The following is a 22,533-nucleotide window of genomic DNA, read 5'->3' on the forward strand; positions in this document are numbered from 1 at the left end:
GTTTTGTTGCGTTGAACCGTTTAGTGTTTAGTGATAATAAATTACATTACTTGTTTACTTAGCCCATTTGCATTCAAGCACTTCCTTCCTTCCTTCCTTTCGCTTTGTGTCTTTAATGCCATTTCTAGTTCTTTGTGCACAGTGCGAGCTCAATTCTTTTTTGTTTTTTTTTTTTTTCTGTTCATACACGACTTCTCTTTTTGTCAACTACTGTGTAACACAGCTGTTCTTTTTTTTTGTTACCTTTTCTTTATTTTCTCCCCGGCCTTTGCTCCTTCATGTTGCTTCTGTCTTTCTGTGGATCTTCGCACCACAATAATCGTAGCCTTAATTTTATGCTAAACAAACGCTTTATCGCCCGCAAACGTACCTCGACCCTTTTCTCACCAACTCGAAAGATTCATGATGTGAGAGTGTTGTTTGTTTGTGTGTGTTGCTCAATCGAGATATAAATGTACATGGAAACACAATTTTCCTACTATCATACAAGTGTGGGGGGTGATGGATGGGGGTGGTGGTAGGATGGTAGGTTGGTTGGTTGTGGGAGAAGGGGAACAAGTTTGGTGGTGGAGGTGGCATTAACTTTGCAAAAAACAGTAACTGAGAGATTTATCAACGATCATAGCGTATCATCTTCCCCTTACCCCACCCCTTCACGTGCGGGGCGCGTTTCCCTGTTAGATCACATTATCAGCCAGTCAAAAAGTGCCAGTTTTCTGTAGAAAAGTTACGCTACACATTACGATAAAATGCGTGTTTCCCTACGCGAACAAACGACCATAACTAAATGTACACAATACAAGGTAGAACAATAAATACATTACGAAAGAATTAAACACAACGCAAGTCCCTCTTTGAATTAGCTTCGTATAATCTTTGAAATTCATACATGCATCCGTTGCGCCCGTACGCGTACAGCACACGTACGTACTCGCGCCGAAAACTAAACCCTCTAGTGAGAAGAAATGTACAAGAACCGCGCGCATTGCAGCGAAATCTTTGCTTGCTTTCGTGACTGGGAATGTTAATTATCATCTGACGGACACGACGTTAGCCTAAATATGTGTATTCCATAAATGTTTTCTAGTCCAATTTCCGAACCGTCGGCAGTCCAATTTCTCTGCACTCTTCACACCCTGGTACGATCTATTAACCGTGTACAAAAAAAAAAAAAAGATTCATAGTTCATTCCAAACCAAATGTTGGAAAACGACAAATTTCATTCAATTCATTGCATAATTATAATTTTGTAAAAAAAAAGTACGAGCTGTTTCGACCACACAAAATTTGTTTTGGTGCCGTCACGACCCCGTTTGTACGGAAGCAGTAAAATTAAATAAACTTATGGTAAGAAAACTTGAACCAAATTTCAATTGTCTGTACCAAAAACAAAACTCTGCCTATACACAGATTCAAATTAGAAACGCACGTTATAGTGCAAACAAAAAGGTCCAATCCAACCATGCCACGAAGACAAAATGGTGCAAAAAAGAAAGAAGAGGAAATGGTTCCCTAGCGTACTACACACGACACACATAGCTTCGTTGCACTGACGCAGTCATCGTGGCAGAAGGCACCACACTGCTGACAGATCACCATCGCATTGAGAGAACAGGAACAGTCCTCCCTGGTTCCGTCGTTCCGTTCCCCCATACCGTCCCGATCTTCACCGCCGCCATTGTCAGCTGCGTTGCCACCGCCACCATCCACGAGCGCTGCCGGCGAGGAACAGCAGTTCAGTGTGTCGATATCGTGTTCCGTGCTGGAAATCGGCTCCTGTTGTTGCTGCTGCTGTTGCTGCGGTTCGATCGCTTCCACATGATTACCTGCATCGTTGTTGATGTATCCACTGTCCAGCAGCTCCATATGGCCGGCGACGATCATTTGATTGTTGAAGTGAGGCGAAACGTCCGACGGGGACACTAGCATACCTGCCGCCGCCCCATCGTTGGCTGATGAGTGGGAAGCATCCATCATTTCATTTACACCAGCCGGTGGCTCCATTGTATCTCCACCGTTCATGACGACAATGCTATTTGCGCCTCCGGGACCATTGCCGCAACTGTCCAGAAACGGTTGTTCCTGCTGCTGTTGCTGCTGCTGCTGATGTTGCAATCCACCGATCAATGCGTTCGGGCTATCCATGTAGACGATCGCATTATTCGTGCCCGTTGCGTCTTCGGCTTCGGTGCCGCCGCTGTCATCCTGACCGTAGGTGATCACTGTACAGGAGGGGGGATATTAGAGGAAGGACCACAGCCTGATATGCTTGATCAAATAAGACCGACAAAACGACCAGCGAACGATCGGTATGCAGAGTAGGATCGATTTGCGCAGACTTGTTTTTTTTTTCGTTCACCCCCTCGCGCATGCACACACGGCCCACCCACACACGCATCGTTCACGCTCACCGAAGTACACCACCTCCCGGCGGATAATACTCACCGTGGGTGGACGGTATTCGGCGGGTGATCGCCGCCTGTAGGCTGGCGGGTGCCACGGCATTCGCGCCGGCCGCTATCTGTTGCAGTTGCCCCTGCTGCTGCTGGAACTGGTGTTGCTGTTGTTGCTGCAGTTGATGTTGCACCACCTGCTGTGATAGCTGTTGCTGCTGCACAGCGGACATTTGCTGGTGCAATTGCTGCTGCTGCTGCTGCTGTTGATGTGCATGTGGTGATACAGGAACATGGTGAATTTGTATCTGTAAAAGAATAAGAAGAGACATACATGAAATGTTTTGTATGTATTATTATCAGTGCTGCTAAATGTCACTGTCTATGTCATAAAACATTGTGACTGAAACAAAATCCATGTCAGAGTCATGTACTCTATAGTGATACTCAGATGTGATGCTCAGATAGTTGGTGTGAACAATACATGCATGGTGACATGTTAGCAACCAACGCTAGGTCAATCACTTTGTCATGACTTTTTTATGACTGACATGACAAACTCCAACAAAAACAAAATAATGTCATCGTCACGAGCTCCACCAGGGATGACACTCAAACAATTGATACGACCATCACATGCTTGGTGACATTTCGTGTAGTTGGTTGGTCACTTGGTCGCAACATTTTCTGTCGGTGATCATCACGATAGTCATGGCAGATGTGGGAGTAGTCTCAAGCATCAAAATGAGCATGTTTACTCACTCTGTTTGACCCGAAATATCATCAAAGCAAACATAGCAAGAGAGAGCATGCTCATTTTGTTCCTTGGGACCATACGCCAAGTATATTCCAGGAATGTTGTGATTATCACCGACAGAGAATGTCATGACCAAGTGAGTGACCAAGATTTGGGTGCTATAAAAAATGCCACCAAGCATATGATTGGTCCACCAAATTGCTTGATTTACAAATTGATAAAATTAAAATCCTGAATTAGCCTTACCTGATTGTGTGTCGGTGGTGCGCTAGCCGCCCGCGGCGTTACGATGTCCCCGATGTGTGCCGCACGCTGTACTAGCACATACTTGCCACCAAAGGTTCCCGCAGCTGCTGCTGCACCGGTAGGGGTCGCGCCAGCTGCTGCAGTTACACCAACATTTACGTTGCCACCAACCGTCCCATTATTGTTGTTCGCAGCAGCAGTTGCGTGCACGATCGTCGGTGCAGCGCTCACGCTAATGATCTGCTGACCGTGCTGCTGAAGCTGCTCGCCGATCGTATGGAGCTGTTGCTGTTGCTGTTGCTGCTGCTGCGATTGTGGGGTTGTGATAATACTGATTGGATTTGACTGATTTGCGGGGCCGGCTGCGGCAGAAGCATTCACCACTGACGGTGGTGTGGCAGCACCGGCGGCTCCACCCGCATACGCCTGACGCACTACGATGGGCGACGGCTGCCGGGCCCCGGCCGATACGGTACGCTTTGAGTTGACCAGACGCGAGACCTGCGGAAAACGAAACACAAATTATTGACTCCATTCGACCCCGCGACGCTCATCCGCTATTACAAAACACACCTTTACCTTGTTTCCTCCAAAGCCCAGCACACCACCGAAGGCACTGTTACTGCCGCCACCGCTGCTGTTGCTGCCGCTGTTAGCATCCTCTTTGGTATTGTTGCCGATAATACTGCTCGCAGACACGCCACTGCTGCTGCTGCTGCTGCTACTGCTGCTGCTGCCCGTACTACCGATGCTGCTGATGCTGCTGTTCGAGTTGGAGTTCGATGCGGCCAGGAACGCCTGCGGTGACTTGAGCTGTGCCTTCAGCTGATGCCTGTTCGGGCTGTTCTGTATCACCGCCTGGCAGATCTGGTAGCTTCGTTCGAGATTTACCGCACCGGGCGGCAACCGGGAGCTGCTCGACCGTCCACCACGCTTGCTACCGCCAGACGATGATCCGCCAGAGCTACCGCTGCTACCACTGCTTGCGCTCCCATTGCCCGTGGCAGTGCCATTGCCGGCAGCAGCAGCTCCACTGACGGAGCCGGCTTCAGTCGTCCGCTTGCTTCGACTGTTGTTGCCCGTTGCACCAACGATCACATTCGCGCCGACAGTGGCTGCTGCTGCTGCTGCCACCTGTTGCTGCTGCTGCTGTTGTTGCAGGTGATGCACATTGTTCATGAGAAACGCGTTCTGGCCACGGATCAGTTGGTTGGTGACGTACTTTTGCTGAAAGCGCTGCTGCGACTGTGTTGGTGCGATTTGTTGCGGTGCTTTCGGTACTGCTTGTTGCTGCTGCTGTTGGAACTGCTGTGAGGGCGGCTGTTGTTGCTGCTGCTGCTGCTGTTGCGGTTGAATTGCTTGCACACCAAACTGTGTACGCTGCAGGGGCAATCGAGGCCTCGGTTGCGCTTGTTGCTGCTGGCCAATCGCCGGCGTGGCCATGATGATTTTCTGCAGCTGGATCGGTTTCTGTAGCGTCGGCACGGTGGGCTGACTGGTCGCCAGCTGCAGCTGCTGGTCCTGGGTTTGGATGAACTGAGGATTCTGCATGTGCGGTATCACGTTGGCCGCTTGCACGGTTAAGGGCAGCTTCGCACCAGCGGCTGCCGTGCCCAGTGGCCGAGAAGTTATGATGAACTTTGGCTGCTGCTGCTGCTGTGCGATCAGGTGCTGCGGTTGGGGCGGTGTCGTGGCTTGCTGCTGCTGGATGACCGTCGGGTCCATCTCGTACCGTATCTGGTGTCCGGAGGCGGTTTGAACATGCTGAATCAATTGCTGCGGCTGCTGTTGCTGGTGCTGCACGAGCTGCTGTTGCTGCTGCTGACCACCCACAGCGACGGTAGTGGAGTAGTTGCCGGCAACACTTTCTATCACGCGTGCCAGATTGTCTGGACCGCCGGGACCAAGGGAAATGAGCGGCGACGATGTTACCACGTTCACTTTGGGCAGCTGCTGCTGCTGCTGCGTTTGAAACGTCGGCTGTGGAGACTGCTGCTGTTGGAGCTGCTGTTGCTGAAGCTGTCCATCGTCGTTTTCCAGCTTGATGCGCGTCAGAAGCTGATTGCCTTGCCGAATCGTGGTGTAGCTTACGCCCGGTTCTGCCTTTATCATACTGTTGCGTATACCGTCCTTAATCTGTAATTGAAGACAATGCAATACATTCATTAGTACAAAATTTACAACACGTGCACTACAAGGCTCAAAATGAAACGGTAGTCTCATAATGTTGACGCAAAGTTTACACTTAAAAATAAATAAAGTCTTATGACCGGACTCGCCTCTGACGTAAGCTGGATCGTACTGTTGCCGCATCCTAGCACCGACTGCGGGCTGTGGTGTTGCTGCTGCTGTTGCTGAGGATTTAGCTGAAATATGCTCAACCCTTGCGGTGTTGTCGCTGCTGCTGGATGTTGCGGTGAGCTTAGCACGGCCGCTGTCGACACCGGTGTCATGGTTTGTACGGCGGGCTGCTGCGGGGCATGATGAGCTAAAAAACTGATACCGGTCGGGTTGGTACTGGTGACGGGAGAGTGCAACTGTTGCTGCTGACGTTGTTGATGTTGCTGCTGCTGCTGCTGTGCGTGCTGAAGAGCATTATGGCTGGCAAGCTGTTGCACGATCGTTGCGGTCGTTGCCATCGAGATCGGTGTAGGGGATTGTTGCGATATGATGTGTTGCTGTGATGCTGCTAGCTGCTGCTGCTGCTGCTGATGCTGATGAATGGCCTGGGTGGTATGGAGCTGCTGTTGCTGCTGCTGTAATGCTGCTGCACCGGGCGAGGACACCATCGTGGTCGTTCCGGGCGTACCCATCGGCGAAATGATAATACTGTTATTGCCATCGACGAGCTGGTGATGATCTACCACCATCATTTTCGTTGAATCCATCATCTTCATTTTGATCTGCGGCCAATCTAAAAGTAAAATACAGATAAACAGAAAGGATAAAGTTTGGTATCACAAAAAAAGGAACTCAAACTATAATGAACATTTTTGAACGAATAAACTAAAGAAAGCGGCAGTGTATTCCCACAAAAAAAGCATGTCTCTGATGCATTAATTTGGACGCATAAATTTTCGCAACATTTTCGCACAGCATGCACCATCCTACCCTGGAGATTGAACAATCGAAAAAGCGAAACTGATCACAAAATAATACAACCACAAATGGCGCAAATCAGGCACAAATACACAGACCATCATCCTCTTGCAGAGCTGACCGAACGTAAAGAGAAAAGGAAAATAAACGAGACACTTGGACGACCTCAAATATCATTCCGAAAACTGGCAAACCGCCTGCCAACATTTAGATAAAAACTAATAAAAAAAAACAAATAAAACAACGATAAACATCCGGACATGGCACGAACAACAGTGAAGAGATAATGCTCAGAGAATAAGGAGAGAAGATACCGTTTGAAGCGATTGCTCGCTTGCTGGCAACTTCCCAACCAAACTTACCACCACCGGCGGCGGATGAGGGTGCTACTGTAAGCACTTCCTCGACGCGATCAGTGTGACTGCCACCACCAGCCTTCTGTTCATTGCCAGCGTGCTGATCCTTTACTGCCGGTATGTAGGAGCTTCCACCGAGAAACAGTTCGTTGCCACACCGTTTCCCTAACGAGGGCGACAGCACACTCTCTACACCGTTCAGTGAGCGTCTCCGGGAGAATCGTGCCGGCTCGTATGACGCATGCAGCCCATTCGTTGCGATACAGTCTTCCACCACCAGAATGGTGGTCCGTTTCGCCGCCAGCACGGGCATGTTGGTGATCGAGGGTGAAAATGAGCTAACGATCGGCGCCGGTGTCGTTACATTCAAAGCGCCAGATACCGCTGCCACCAATGAGCCCATATTGTGCTGATAAACGTTGGTTCGTTGTTTGGAGGCACCCTCGTGGTCGCCGCCCTCGCCTTCATCGTCGTTCTCGTCTAAGCTCTCGTTCATCAGATCCATTGTTTGCCGTTCCCGTTCATCGCTACTCACTGCTTTCCCATCGTCATCAGATTCGTCCACTCGTTGCTGAGCAGCATCCTCCCCGACTTCGACGATCGGACCGAGCTCGTGGACACACTGGTTTTCGTCGTCTTCAACTAACATGGATGACGTTTCGCCACCCTCGAATAAGCCATCCTGTTGTTCATCTCGCATTTGTTCCAACGTCATCGCTGCTTGATCGTGATTGTGTTCCACAACTACGCATGTTTTACGACCAAAAAAGGGGGAGGAGGTTGATGGACGTGTGTAGTCGGTGGCCAAATTTCACACAAGGCCGGATACACAAATTACATACATGCCGAGGGGTTGGATGAGTAAAAGCAAGTGTGCAGTGAATAAATGAGGAGGGGGTGTTGAATTAGTACAGGAAATAGCGTTGTTTTGGAAGAATAGAACGATTGTCATCATCCAGAGACTATTCATCTAGAATTTATCTAGATTCTAGATGATGGAGAATGAGGAGCGACTAAAACACGGCAATACTACTTATCTTAAAATCCATTTTTGGGCCTAAAATTAACCAGGTTCAATACTAGATTTGAACCCCGACTGGACAAACATATAAGACCGAGCATTTGACGTCTTTACCACGAGGCCATTATCCAATGGAGCCGTTACGATCCCTATAAAAGTGGCCTAGTTCTCAAAAAATTTAGGCATTTCTAGCAAAAGGCATATGCTATCCATTAGAAACTCAAAAAAATTGAATCTAGAGTTTAGATAAACAATAATGTTTGCCGTTATTATGTCTACTCCTCCATATTCCTGATAGATATTCTTTTGAGCTCTTCCTCCATTTCCATGCTCCGTAACCCGGTGGAACACACCTTACTCTACACTACTACTTAATCGGATTTATACTCACTTTCTGTTCTGATCACTTCGCCACTGCTCGGATCGAGAACGTATGCACCAGCAGAACCGGCAGCGTCATTCGCACCACCGTCCATCTCGTCGATATACTTGTCCATCAGCTGATTATGTTGACTGTTCGTATACTGCTGCTGATGCTGAATGTGGTGCTGCCCATCGGATGATACTTGCTGGTGATGCAGATGCTGCTGTTGCTGCAACTGCTGATCATCTTCCATCTTCTCCTCCTTCAACAACAGTTGCTGCTGCTGGTAGTGATGTGGCTGATCTTCTTCCACTCCTTCACAGCTAGCGCCGCCATCCAGTCCATCACCGTCCAGCAGCATGCCTCCCGCACCGGGATACAGATGCACCTGCGTTCCATCGGAAGACGTCACCAACTGCTGGTGGTTCTGCAGTAGTCCCTGGTGGTGATGGTGCTGTTGCTGCGGATGTTGGTTCTGAAACTGTTGCTGCAGCTGCTGCATCTGATCGAGAACGAAGCTGGCCTCCTCTACATCCTCCTCCTCCTCCCCTTCCGACCCTTGCTGAAGGTGATGGTGCATAACGCCGTCGTCATGGTGATTGAGATGGTTCATGCCCGACGGATGCAATTGATTGCCGTACTGATCCACGATCGTATCGATTGCTTGCTCCTCCAATCCAGCGTCATCGCCCACAGCCAGCAACATGCGATCATGGCCATCCCGCTGCTGCCCGTACTGTTCCTCCTCTTCTTCCTCCTCATCCTCGCCGTCAGCTTCATCGGCGGCAGACAGATTATCACAGTAGTTGTTCGCCATCACCATTACATCGCCGCTGTTTGAGGATGGACCACCGTCACCAGCTTCATCGCCCGCACTCGTCGTCACCATCATCATCAGCCCCTGCTCCGACGAAGCTGAAGGTGAGCTGGTGATGGTGCCGGCTGTCGCATTTCGCAACTGCTGCAACTGCTGCTGTTGCTGCTGATGCAGCAGCTCGTGGTCGTGATGAAAGCCCGTCAGATTCATGGTCATGTTCATGACACCAGCAGCCATCGCTGCCTGCCGATGGTGCGACGCATGAAGATGATTATTGGTATGCTGCTGCTGCTGCTGCTGCTGTTGCTGCAGGTGCAGATGTTGAAGATTCGGTTGACCGTAACTACTTAACTTATTGCCGGTAGTGGTGGTGCTGGTGCTGGTCCTAATCAGTTCACCATTGAAACACCCGGTGGGAGCGTTGTTTTCCTCATCCTCGTAACTCTCCTCCAAGCCTCCGTGCATTTGCTGCAACCCTTGCCGGAGCATCATCGCATCCGGATCCTCCTCCTCGTCCTGCTCCTCCACCTCACCCTCTACTTCCTCCACTTCGTCCACATCCTCTTCCTCCTCCTCCTCGTCCTCTTCTTCCTCTTCGTCGGCAGTGTTCGTGGTTGTGGTGGTGGTGTGAACCAGCTCCCCATCACCTTCATCGTCCTCTTCTTCCTCGTCTTCCTCCTCGTCGTCCCCTTCAGTCCGTCCGATGTCTCCCCTTGCCGCCATCACTGCACCAACGTCATCCAGCTCTTCTGACACTTTCAACTCGACATTGGACATCATATTGCTCGGATTAACGATCAGCAGGTCAGAGTCGACATTTCCACCCTGCCCCACGTGGTGGCGCAGTACGTTCTCGAACGTACTGATGCCCGTAACGGAGGTGGCTGTCGTTCCCGGCCCTCCTGCACCTCCGCCGCCATCCAGATGATTGTCACTCGCTGCCATCATGGCGGTGGTCGAGACGCTGCTACTATTACTGCTGTCGTTCGAAATGGACAGTTGCGGTTGCTGAGATGGATGGTGTGGCTGCTGCTGTTGTTGCTGCTGCGGTAAAGCCGTTACAGTCAACGAGGAGGGCAGGGAGCGAAGATTTAGTGCACTACCTCCGAGTGCAGAATTTGTCGGCTGCGGTAAGCACATCACACTGTACACCTGGCCCGTGTTTTGATCGTAAATCATCTGGGTCGTGCCGCCGGCACCGCTAGCGTTGAGCGAGGCGAGATGATTCATATCGATCAACCGCTCGCGATTCGCCTGCTCGATCGTTTCCTGCAAGATCGGTGAGGTGGTGTTCGTCTCCACTAGCTCTTCGCCGCCATGATCCGATCTTTTCAACCGTCCCCCACCAATATGCCGGGTACTGCCCGGCATTCCGCCACCATCGCCAACATCTCCACAGTCGATCGCTTCCTCGAGAATGATGTCCGAAGAGGGAACGAGCGGCGGTGAGGAAGCAGCGCCAGCGCGTCCTATTCGAGCTCCCTCACCGAAGTCCCCATTTACCATCGGTCCTACGATGCGTCTTCGTAGCACCTCGCGATTCTCGTCACTCTCGTCCACCTCGTGGCTTTCCTCTCCTTCCGGCTCTGAGCGACCGATCAGCAGCGAAGGGGAACCAACGCTGCCGCCATCCGCCTCCTCATCGTCCACTATCGTGATCGTTGTGGTCGGTGGAGCTGTTGTCCCCCGAGCAGCTAGCAGCCCCTCGCTGTGTCGGCCTCTGTTCGCACGGTTGCCTTGCCGCGGTGCTCTTCGCTTGGCCGAGCCGATGACGGTCGCCACCGGCGGTTCGGTTAGTAGCCCTCGGCGGCGCTTCTCACTCGCGCCGCCCTCAATCAGCACCATTCGCCGTTGATCGATCGGTGCGGTCGCCATCGAGGCCACCGTTGGCGTATCACATTCTACTTGTCTTCGAGCCTTCGCACCGGCCTGTAGCAAGATCCCGGGCCCGGCCGTGGTTGTGGTGGAAATGGAGGTCGGGTTGATCATTACTAATCCCTCCGAGTTAATGGTGCTACTACAGCTAACATTTATCCTACTACTATTGCTATTGCTATTGCCACCGACAGTGCTACTGCTGGTGCTTCTCTTGCCGCTGCTGCTGCTGCTGCTACTCCTTACGCCGTCAGTGGAAGTGGCCGGCATAGTTGTGCTGCTGGTGGCGGTGATAAGGCGATTCATACTACTATTATTACTGCTTATATACATTGCAGCATTACTGCTGCTGTTACTACTGCTACTGCTGCTACTGCTGATGTTGCTACCGTCCGCCATGGCGCTGCTCGCCGTCACGACAGCCACCATTCGACGCGGATTGCCGTGCTGCAACAAGCTGCCGGCGGTAAAGCTTCCGGTGCTACTGTTGATCTGCTGCTGCAAACCACCACCCTCATCGTCCGTTTTCCGCTTCGTCATCTTACTGCTGCTTAGCTCGGGCGTCAACGCACGATTGCTGCTGCTGCTGCTGTGGGTTCGCTTTAGGTTTGAGCTTGCTCCTCCGCTAGCGATCACCGGTTCAACCGGCACCGCACGCACCATCGCAGACGGACGGTACGGTTCAACCACCTTCACGACGACCGGCCGAGAACCGAGCGTAATGGTCGACCCGGCAGCCGCCATACCCGTGGTGGTTGTTGGGAGAGGATTGTGCTGCGCTGGCGGCAGCTGCTGTGTGCCCGTCCCGGCCAACGCCGACCGTGTCACGGCACCGACCGTTCGCAGCCGCTTCGGAGACATCGGCAAGGATGAGCCGGCGGGACTGTTGCTTTGCGGCTTCATGGTGGATGACGCTCCAGCCAGATTCACGGCATTGGTGCTACTACTGATTGTGGTACTGCCGCTGCTACTGCTAACGCTCATAGCCGTGGGCAGCAGGCGCTTAGTGCCGCCTGCCCCTCCGACCATGACCGACGAAGCGTTCGGCGCTGAACCGACGACGGAGTACGGTGGATGGTTGTGTTTGCTTTCCTTGCCAGCTGTTGGTGCCGCGGCCGCCGCCGCCGTTGTGCTCGTGGCGATGGCCGTCGTGGGACGCAACTTTATCGTTGTCTTTAGTGCGGGTCGGGCTGTATTTACAGTGTTACTGCTACTACTACTACTACTGCTGCCGCTACTACTGCTACTGCACGTAAGGACATTGATCGGAACCACCGAGAGCCCGCTCGCTCCGGTGGCTGAACCTCCACTGCCGGTGCTTCCACCTCTTGGAATGCTGCCGCCACTACCGCTGCCTTTAGACGCGCTGCCGGAAGTGACTGTTATTGTCGTCCGCGAGGGTAGAATGATGGTGCCGGTGGAGGATGTGATGATTGTGTTACTGCTAATGCTGCTGCACGTACCGCTGGTCGCGTTCGTCGGCCTAACAACGCTCGCTGCCGTGGAGAATGTGATCGGCTGCATCTTGGACAGCGATCGCGCACTCGGATCGATCTTGGCCGTGACGGGATGCACCCGGGGCGTTAGTTGCGGTGCAATCGCTACCGTTGGAGGTTGAGCCGTTTGCCTGCCCACGACGTTCACGATCGTAGCATGCCCACTGACCACTCCCTTCGACACCGGGAGGATAGAAACGGACGGCGGTAGGGTGCTGCTACTACTGCTACTTCTACTACCCGCACCGATTAGCGGAGTCTGTGCCGCCGCCGGAATGGATTGTGTCGCGGGTGCAACCACCTGCACTGCCGGTGATGATTGTAGCGCGGGCGACAGAACGACCGGTGCGACGGAGACAGCCATCGCTGGTGGGACGGCTATCGCCGGCTCCGGTGGTGGTGGTGGAGTCGGTGGCGTTGGATTAGCCACCGTGCCTGCCGCCCCAAAGAACGACCCGGCGTACTTGCGGTCGCCCCACATCGGTTCGAAGTGTTTCAGCTTCCACGGATCGAGCTTGCTCTTCTCGCGCTCCGCCTCCGAGCGCATCTTCAGCTGTGCCTCGGGCGTAAACTCGCCCTCCGCCAGCCGGTCGCGCCACTCGTGGCAGGCGCGCGCAAAGAACTCGTTGTTCAGCCCGGACGGGTTCAGCCGGATGCCGTTCTGCTCGCACTGCGTCGCCTCCGGCAGTGGTGGCCGGTCGACCGGCGGTAGCAGCTGCACCAGCTTGTACTGGTACAGCGGCGGAAGGAGCTGAAACGTGTCCCGGTTTAGCAGGGCGCGCAGGTTCGTGTGCACCAGTATCGAGTCGGGCGTCTCCAGATCCACGCAGCCCTCGCGCGTCTGCTCGAGCTGGGCAGCGGTCGACAGCTTTTTGTTCGTGCGCCTTCGCGGCTTGATGCTGAACCCCGGTATCGAGGCGAGCACCTCGCGCATCGTCGATGCCGCACCGCCACTGTTACGGCCCGCGTCCTGCGCTGCCGCCTGCCGTAGCTGTCGCTTTTCCGTCGCCACACCGCCCCGACTGCCCGGGCCGGATTGGGGCAGCTGCTTGACGGCGTTCGCCTGCTGCTGCTGCTGCCGGCTCGTCGCCAGCCTCGGAAGATTCCGCCGCAGATGATGATTGTGCTTCGGGGTGCTGGTGGTACTGGCGGTGCCTGTAGTGCTGGTACTGACACTCGCATTGCCTACCGGCATCCCTATCCTCCCCTGCCGGGGGGAACTCAACTCCGCCCCAGCAAACACCGGCGTGCTGCACTGTGGCGAAGAGGGTAACATCATGTCGATCGAACCGACGGACACGTTCAGCGGATCGTCTTCGCGCAGCGGAAGCGACGAATCGTACTCGTCCGACAGCACCACGCAGGCCGTTTCCGTGTCGACGCACGACACCAGCTCCGGGTAGCTGATGTCGTCCGCCATACTCTGGTCGCTGATTTCGATCACCGCCACCGGATCCGGGGGAAGGAGTAGCGGCCCGCCGCCCGCCGTCTCACTGCCGGCAATGTTGAGGCTTTTGTTGCTGCTATTATTGTTACTGTTATTGCTGCTGATACTTTGCTTGACGCTCGAGTCGCCACCTTCCGGCGCCCCGACACCCGCCGCCATCGATGAGGAAGGTGTCGCGTCATCGTCGTCTTCCACCGTCGTCGCCGGCGCCGTCGCCATCGTCGTCGTCGGTTCCATGGCGGAGGGCTCTTCTGCCATCGCTTCATCGACAGTGGAGGCGACTGTGTCACTGCTCCCCGCCGCTGTACCCGTACTGGTAGTGGTGGTGCTGGGGGTGATGAGAGTAGCTGACGATGCGGTACTACTGCTGCTGCTGCTGTTACTACTGCTGCCATTGTTAGTGGCGCTGCTTTTTGCTGCTACCGGTCCAGCCGTTACTAGCACCGTCGCCGTGGCAATGTGTTGGGGCTGCTGCTTCGCCGTACGGTTCGCCTGTACCGATGGAACGGGCGACACATCGCATTCCATTGTGGGATGCACTTTTCTACAATGAGAAAGAGATTAGGAGAATGGTATTAGAAAGGAGAAAACACAATACTAAACGTATTTAAAACAGTACACAAAAATTCATTCTACAGCATTTTTGCTCACACTTTTTGCTAATGTTCTTTCTAGCAACTGACATGGTCCGCCGCCAGCAAACACAACCGAACGAACGAACCCGTCATTTGCCGGCTTTTCTCGACAGCAAACACACACGGACAGCGCCAACTGTCAAACCTGCGTGTAACACCAGCAAGATTGGCCACACGCATACCACTGCAAACACGTTTATTTTGCACGCCGAGTGCGCACAACGACCCTGTTCTTCTCGCACACCCTTATCGTGTTCGCTCTCTCGCTCTCTGCTTGGCGTTTGTGTTTGTGTGTGTGGCGAGAAGTTGAGGAGCAAATCCTTTTGCAATACGCGCAGCAGCAGCAGCAGCAGCAGCATGCGGAAATGCCCGATGGGATTGTGTGCGAAAGAAGCGAAACGCACACCAATCAAGCAAAATGACGTTGATTGCTGATAAAGGATAAACGACTGCTTGCTTGATGCTTATTAGAAAAGGGACAATTGATGAGGAAAATCATCTCTTTTACCTACTTTAAAAAATCAACACAAATGTCCTAATTTGCTGCATAAAACTGTGAACTACGTTTTTAGGTCGCACTGCTGCTCTCGATCGCGCCTATTCCCTACCAAAAGAAGAACGAGACCAGAGCGTAGAGGCAGTTTTGCCCGAGATTCATCGCAGTTGCCCATGCACAAACACAGTTCTAAATGCCCCGGCAATTTGCGGGGAAGAACCAACGGCAGCAACTGCTCTGTACACTGCTTTTGCTCCCACAAATACCACATTTCTTTGACTTTTGTCTCTTTCTCGCTTGTACGCCCTTCTGCGTAACGTGCCCTTTAATTGCAGATTGCAGCACACAAACGCGGATGCAACTTTTTCGCAAACCCAACACAGTGAATGTGTTGTGTGTATGTGTGGAACGCAAGGGAATTGCATTTGCACACATCTAATATTTGGCTCTCTCATTCTTCCTTTCTCTCGCACTATAGGAAGGGATGAGGAATCTTACAGGGTTTGCTAATCGTATTATTTTGACAGTTTGGTATTGATGTTTATCGCTTGCCAACAAATTTTACTTTCAAAGAAGAATGGTAGATTTTAAGTATAGAATTAATTCACCTATTAAAAGAGGCGAACGAGGCTAATCGGCTCAAAGTCTCTATAAAAAAAAGCAAAAACAAAAACAAATTTTACAAACGAATTCTTAATCACACTTGAAATTGAAAGATAAATTACAAATGGATTGATTACGTTTTGTTTTGTTTGATTTTTCCTTTTCCTTAAAAATTATGATACTGCTACAGAAAGATTGGTTGAGAGTAACTACAAAGCAATTTAAATTAATGTGGTACGGACGTGAATGGCGCAATAGAGAAAAATGTGTGTACTTTCCTTCGCCTGCCTTGCAATTCGAGAGTTCACATTTTTCGAATTAAAAAAAGTAATGTTGAATAAAAGTATTTTTTAAATTTAGCAGAATATGGTTTATCCTACACCAAAAAAAACGCCAAAAACACCAAAAACCCCCAAAATTTAACGTTCTTTTTTACTATAGCTGTACTCCAGGCTGTAGATTGGGGTTAAGTGCTGATTTACACATTGTACACAAACCAAAACTGCCAGCAAATTGTAACAAACTCTGTTTTCCACTACTTTAAGTGAGATTAAAAAGTATTCAACCACTTTCTTTAGCAGTCATTAGACAAATCGTAAAGCAAAACGCTCGCACTGAGCGCTTTACATCCTGTTACAATCGTGTAAGTTTGCCTTTTTTGTAGACAGAACGCACACACACACATGCAATTCGGTAGCAGAAAATCAAATATGCACACCTGCATAATGTGCACCAAACCAACCAAACATACACACACACACACACACTGCTTCAAAATCGGCACATTTTTCATGGGGTTTCCCATTTCCCACCATCATCCCCCACCATTACCCAATTCGTTTGTATGTGCTCCATTTCATTCTCTGTTTTTATTCCTGCCTCCCTTTTCCACACTCACTCGCACATACACATTGCTATCGTGATGGTGATGGTGGTAGTGTAGTATGGCCCTTTTTGTCCTCACTTGCAATTTGCTTTCATTCCCTCTCTTTCTCTCGCTCGCTCTCTCTCTCTTTCTATCACTCTCAGTGTTGTAGTTCATTTTTCAATGCATACTTCTTTATTGGAGCATCGTGCACAAACCAGTAGTAGGAGCAGCAGGCAGCACCCGTCGATGCCTTTTCTTCTGAGGTCGTCTTTGAGCGAAAAGGTAGCAAATAGTAATGATGATGGGTGGAAGAAAAAAACATCCTTATTTGCAACAGAGGTTCTTGACTCTCTCTCTCTCTCCCACTTTCTCTCTCCTTCTCTTTCTCTTACGTGCGAGCACTAGGGTGGGGAGGAGTACACATCTTTGCACATGCACGTTCAATGCACTTTCTGTCCCACCAATCCCCTCCTCCCCCAGACGGCAATCAGCGCCCAAACGGAAAGAAGATGATATTTTACCATCCAATATCCAATTCGTTCTAATTGGATCAGCAATAAAAAGAGAGATTAATATGATTAGGGAACAATTTCACACAAAAAAGGAACTCGAGTCTGAGAAATTGCTCTGGCGAAGGCAAAATGCAACGTTCTGCCAAATCACGTGTTTTTTTCTTTATTTTCAGACAGATGGTGGTGGAGGAGGTAGAAAGAAAGGCGGCTACTCCATTCACAGACAATAAATGCAACGAACGAACTGAATTTGTGCTAGCGATTCGATCCAATTCCCGGTACAGAGAACACTACAGAGAAGGACAAGCAAGGAGGTTGTGGGAAGGATAAATAAATTTAAACATCAGAAGAAAGGGAAAAAACGGCCAAGGTATGAGTGCGCGCGCGCGCGCACACACATTTTATTACCGTCTTAAGATCCATCGGTGTATGCAGTTTTTTGCAGGAGAAAAGGAAAGCGTACGCCATTAATTTAATGGAACGAAACAAAAAGAAGTGCTTGTGGTGCATGTGTATCCAGTTCCGAGGAATACAAAATCAATAATTCAGATTAGATTTTACGAAATGATAAATACGAGAGTACCAGTAACAGCATGAATAACTTTGAATTTTAAAATGGCACGAACGTGTACAACCAATGGACACAGTGAGCGAATAAATTAGATGCATGTTGTAATGTGCATGCCGTAAAATAAGGGGAAAAAAGAAAGATGGAAAAATTCTAAGTTAAAAATACAGAAAAAAGATAAAAGAAAGAGCATCAGAGAGAAACGTATCCCTTTGGCCTTCTTTAAGGTCATTGCTTGTCCTTTCCCTCGAGCGCACACAGAGAGTGCTTCTGGTCTAACTGTGGCTGATAATTTTTTTTTCTCCCTTTTATCAAACCCAAAAAAGAAATGGTAAAGTGCCCCAGAACACCTGCCAGCATGGGACGCAAACTGCAAACGCACACGTGTGTACACACGCATCCCTTCGTTTTGTTGCTTGGTGCGTGGCCTCGAGAAGGACCCATGCCATAAACAAGTCGATTTCTCACGTAATGCCAAGCGCACCAGGCAAAGGACTACAAGGCCGCACACCGCACACGTGGATATTATACACGAATGGACTCTGACCGATGTTTCCTTGAAACGCTACCTCTTTTAGCAATGATTTTCGTCTTAAGTTAAGGGTTTTAAACAACAGAATCAACCTTTGCACAGCACACAAAATGGAGAATTTATTTGTTAAATAGTGAGATTTACAGTCCCCTGAAATTAGTTTGCTCATCAGTGCTCGTCATGATGAGCGTAGCCTAAAATGTACCAACCCTTAGTTACCCCTCTCCATTTGTCGCGGGGAGAAAAACTAATACGCAAATTAGCGAATAAAAAAACACGCAATAACGCTATTAGAAAATGTGCGCGCCATGTGTGTGCGTAGTTTTGTTTATTTTTTACGCGTTACATTTTTTCCCTTTTACAGGCAAACTTAGAAGATTCATGTCAGATATACAAATTCAAATGAGAAAATGGTCGTCAGAAAAATAATTTCCACAATGTTTATTCGTAGCAGAAGGTCAAGTTTTATAGATTCTATCAATTTACATATATGTAAAAATTATGTTTAAAATCTTAATGGTTAACTAAAACAAATATTAATTTACATCAATGCCTTTAATTGCAAATTGTCTGATTAGTTATCTACTTGTCACGACTAAAACCAGTTGAAAAGCATGGCAAACTAGTCAGACTCTTGCCGACCGAAGTAAAAGCAATTAAGTACAAATATAGAAAACTGTCACAATAAAACAAAAGAATCTCAACTTGAGACGAACTAAAATAGCAATTCCCCTAAACACTAGAGGCAGTTCCTCTCTTCAATGTTCAAAATTAAATGCAACGCCCCATGAAAGAGCTTCGGAATTGTTCCCCCTTCCCCACTACTCTCCAGCATACTTTGTCGAAGAAATTTGTAACACAAAGTAATTCCAAAAAAACAGCGAAGGAATCAAAGAAACCATCGTCCCTCCTTCTATGATGTTCGCCGTGGCAACACGCCAATGGTTCTCCCGTTTGAACCCCCCCTCCAACACAACATAGCGCATAGAGTGTGGGGAGGCGAGTGATGGTGGGGGATGGGGAAGTGGGAAACATATGCACAAGAAATGACGCGGCAACAAAGTGACAACAACACAACAGCAGCAACACACTTACCAGCGAAGTAGCAATCTTGGTGGTGGTGGTAGTGGTGATGATGATGTTGGTGGTAGTAGTGAGACACCGTCGACGGCGACCGCAGAACATTTGCCCAGTGCTGTTTCGCGTTGGAGACGGGACCGACAGAAAAGAAAGAAAATTGTGCAGCAGGCGGGTGGAGGGGAAGGTGTCCTCCTGCTCCAGGCCACACAGCACAGCACAGCACACACACACAGGCAAACGATCACTCCACTCCGCTCCCTTCCAGGTGGGCGTCTGCTCCAAACGGGTATGTGCTACACGGCGGTGCTGCCTTTGGGTTGGGCTTTGCCGTGACTTTGTTTTTCACCAGTGGGTGGCGCGGGCGAGTGTGGGGAAAGAAAACCCCCAAACTAGAACGCGGAAATGAGCCGCGGAATCGCCGCCATCGACACACACACACACAGGCGCGAGTGCGCTCCCACTGTTTTTTTTCTTTTTCTATTGCCGCCGCTACTGAACAATTGAAAGCGCTTGTGTTTGGGGGGACCCCACGCTCCTCTTCCTTTTGTTTTCTCGCACACACACACTCACTCTCGCTCTACCGTTTCATGACGGTGCACACAGAGAGGACACACATTGCTAAACACTGGTTTTGGGTGAATTCGTTTCCGGCAAATCTTGAACCAATCTTCCGCAGTGACCGCAAGGGAACCTCTTTCTCTCTTCCCACAACTTGGAGCGCTTTTCACAAATTTTAGTTCAATTTCCTTATCGAGCAGAGAAGAATTCTGCCACTTTTCATCCACTGCCACTTACACACACACACACATGCTCAAATCATTCACTTTCTTCTATTCTTTTCTCGCATTAGTTGCTGCTGCTTCTGCTGGCTTTTGCTCGCGCTTGTACACGACGCTTTCTTTTCTTTTGTTTCAAACAATTTATTCCACCACTTCGCTTGCTTCCGCTGCTCTCCGCTTTCCTCCCCCTGCGTTCACACTATAACGAGACCTGTGCATGGCACCAGCAAGAACAAGAGAACAACAACAAACGAATGAAACTTTTCAATTATTTCTTCTTTCCACCATCCGGAGAGAGCGCGCACGAGAATGAAAACACGCGCACACACTTCGAAACGGTGGGAAACAAATTGCACACACTGACGCACTGGCTAACGGGCGACGCGTTCCCTCACACACACACGCACACACACACACACAACCTTAGCGACTGTCTGTGATGATGGCATAACGTTGCGCGACGAGCGTGAACACGTCGTCATCGTAGCACACCACTACACAAAACGCTAAATAACGCTAGCTCGCTCTTACTTTCGCTCTACCTCTCTCTAATAATCCCTTTTTGTTTTACAATGCTACAAACATTTGAAGCATTTCGCACAATAACATTATAATATGAAATGTATTTTACAATACAAAAACTACCTTTTTTTAAAGGTGTTGTACTAAAAAATAATAATAAAAATAAACACTTAAGCTAACACACATAACTCCCAAAAACGCCTTCAGCATAGAGAGAGAGCGAGCGAACGAGAGCACAAGCAGGAAAACCTATTGTTCCAAATCGAACGCATACACACACAGCAACAACGCGTATCCTATCCCCATGCAGGGAACAGAGAGAGACGAATGTTCTATCTCAACTGCCACATTTTCCGCTAACAAAACACGCGTACCTACACGCACACTACAATACAACTGCCCTTACTTTTTTTTCTCACCACGGCTGCCTTCACATACCAATACACTCTCAGAAAAAAACACACGCACACACACTATTCTGCTCTCTTTCGCGCGCGCGCACGCTCCCGCTCGTTCTCCACGATTCCTTTCTCGCTCTCTCTCTCTCGTTCTCATTCTTCTGCGTGTTTCTTTTTCTTTTCCTTCCCATTACTAGCAGTGCCTCTAAAAACATTACTAGCCGCCAATTGATTTTCCAAAAGCAACATGGAATGTCCTTAACTTCGAGCGAACAGATTTACGACGCTTTATTGCTTTACGACAATAATTAGAGGACGGGGCGCGGGCTTTGCTAATTTGACGATTGCCCTCCTCCAAGATCCTACGCACCCTGCCTCCTCCCTAGGCCCTTTTCTCTACCCTCTGCTGCTGGCACGCGCATCGATCCGTTTTGCACCCGTTTCCTCCATCCCCCCTACACACACACACACACACAAGGCGCTGGATGCCCCTTTCGACCGATTTCTTCCTTTTCTTTACTCTCTTCTACATTGAAGCAATTTTTTCCTTCTTTGGGCAATCTTTTCACACCATCTTCAAGGGGCGTTTAATTTCGGGAAGACGCAAAAAAATCGTAAATCTTTCACAAATTATTCCATCCCTCCACCGAGCATTCTAACATACGTCGTCAGAAAAGTCGCCCTACAAAAAAAAAAACCTTTGCTCCCTCCCTGTGTGTACGCTCGCCAAAGCCACCATAATGTGCAAGCGCTACCGACGCGCTCCCGCTTCCCTTTGTCACACACATCCAGCAACACGAATTCACAATTGATCGTAAAACGCACGCACTTCTCCATCATTCAGCACGACCAACACACAAAACACATTCGCACTTTACGCACCGTTCCGATGAAACTTACTGGCAACAAAAACCGAACCGCAGCACGCAGTAGAAAATGCAAATTTTTACCCAGCGATATGTGCACACACACTCGCTTCGCTGCAGAACACCTTCACTTTTCTGCGTGTTTTTTGTTCCCCCTACTCTCGCTTCGGATTCTTTTTCTCGCACAAATTTTTCGTTTGACAGCATCGCGGTGTCAAAATTGTGACGGACGAGGGTTTTGACAGCTGCGCAGCAGAAAATGCACGAGAACCCGAGAACGAGAAAATGGAGAGCATTTTTGGGGTGGAAATTGGCTTCTAAATTTAGGGATGGTGATTCTGAAGCAGCTTGCGGTGAAAAGAAAATTATGATATTACGCAGATAACGTATCAGAAGCGAATTTCCTTGCGCTTGAACACGACGAAACATTACGAACTGAAGCACTGTTTACACGTTTTCAACACTCAAAGAGAACTTTAACGAGTGCATTGCGCATATTGTACACTTTATAAGATTTCTCCCTCACTTAACATAAAATACTTTATCCATCAGAGGTACTAAAACATCATTTTACACAGAAATTGTATAAAAATACACAACCAAAATACAACCGTACTCTGTGAGCGTGCTCCCACATCGATGACAACACCGCAATAAACACAATTTTCTCCACTGCCTGTACACCGTGTACCTTTGCCCACCGTTCTTCGCATACTACACACTAGTGATGGGCGTTTCGGAGCGCACCAACGGCTCCGGACTAAAGGTTCGATAGAGACAGTACCGTATGATATCGTAATAAA

The 22,533-nt window shown here is 49.7% G+C and overlaps 1 protein-coding gene across 8 annotated transcripts; it reads right to left on the reverse strand.

Annotated features, from left to right (window-relative positions):
* Positions 1 to 229: 229 nt before the first annotated feature.
* On the reverse strand, positions 230 to 22,299 carry LOC3291473 (uncharacterized). Of its 8 annotated transcripts, none has more exons than XM_061661302.1 (9): positions 21,765 to 22,228; positions 19,181 to 20,155; positions 8,264 to 14,415; positions 6,858 to 7,595; positions 5,676 to 6,310; positions 3,970 to 5,532; positions 3,397 to 3,897; positions 2,446 to 2,701; positions 230 to 2,222 (listed from the first exon to the last, which is right to left on the reverse strand). In XM_061661302.1, the coding sequence occupies exons 3-9, from the start codon at positions 14,397 to 14,399 to the stop codon at positions 1,513 to 1,515; spliced, it is 10,539 nt and encodes a 3,512-aa protein (XP_061517286.1). In that variant the 5' UTR covers positions 14,400 to 14,415; positions 19,181 to 20,155; positions 21,765 to 22,228; the 3' UTR covers positions 230 to 1,512. The 8 variants fall into 8 exon arrangements, with proteins under 8 accessions (XP_061517286.1, XP_061517287.1, XP_061517289.1 ...); XM_061661303.1 differs by having other exon boundaries at positions 21,747 to 22,228; XM_061661305.1 differs by having other exon boundaries at positions 3,976 to 5,532; positions 19,181 to 22,299.
* Positions 22,300 to 22,533: the final 234 nt, after the last annotated feature.

Source organism: Anopheles gambiae, chromosome 3, assembly GCF_943734735.2.
Source record: "Anopheles gambiae chromosome 3, idAnoGambNW_F1_1, whole genome shotgun sequence".
NCBI lineage: Eukaryota > Metazoa > Arthropoda > Insecta > Diptera > Culicidae > Anopheles > Anopheles gambiae.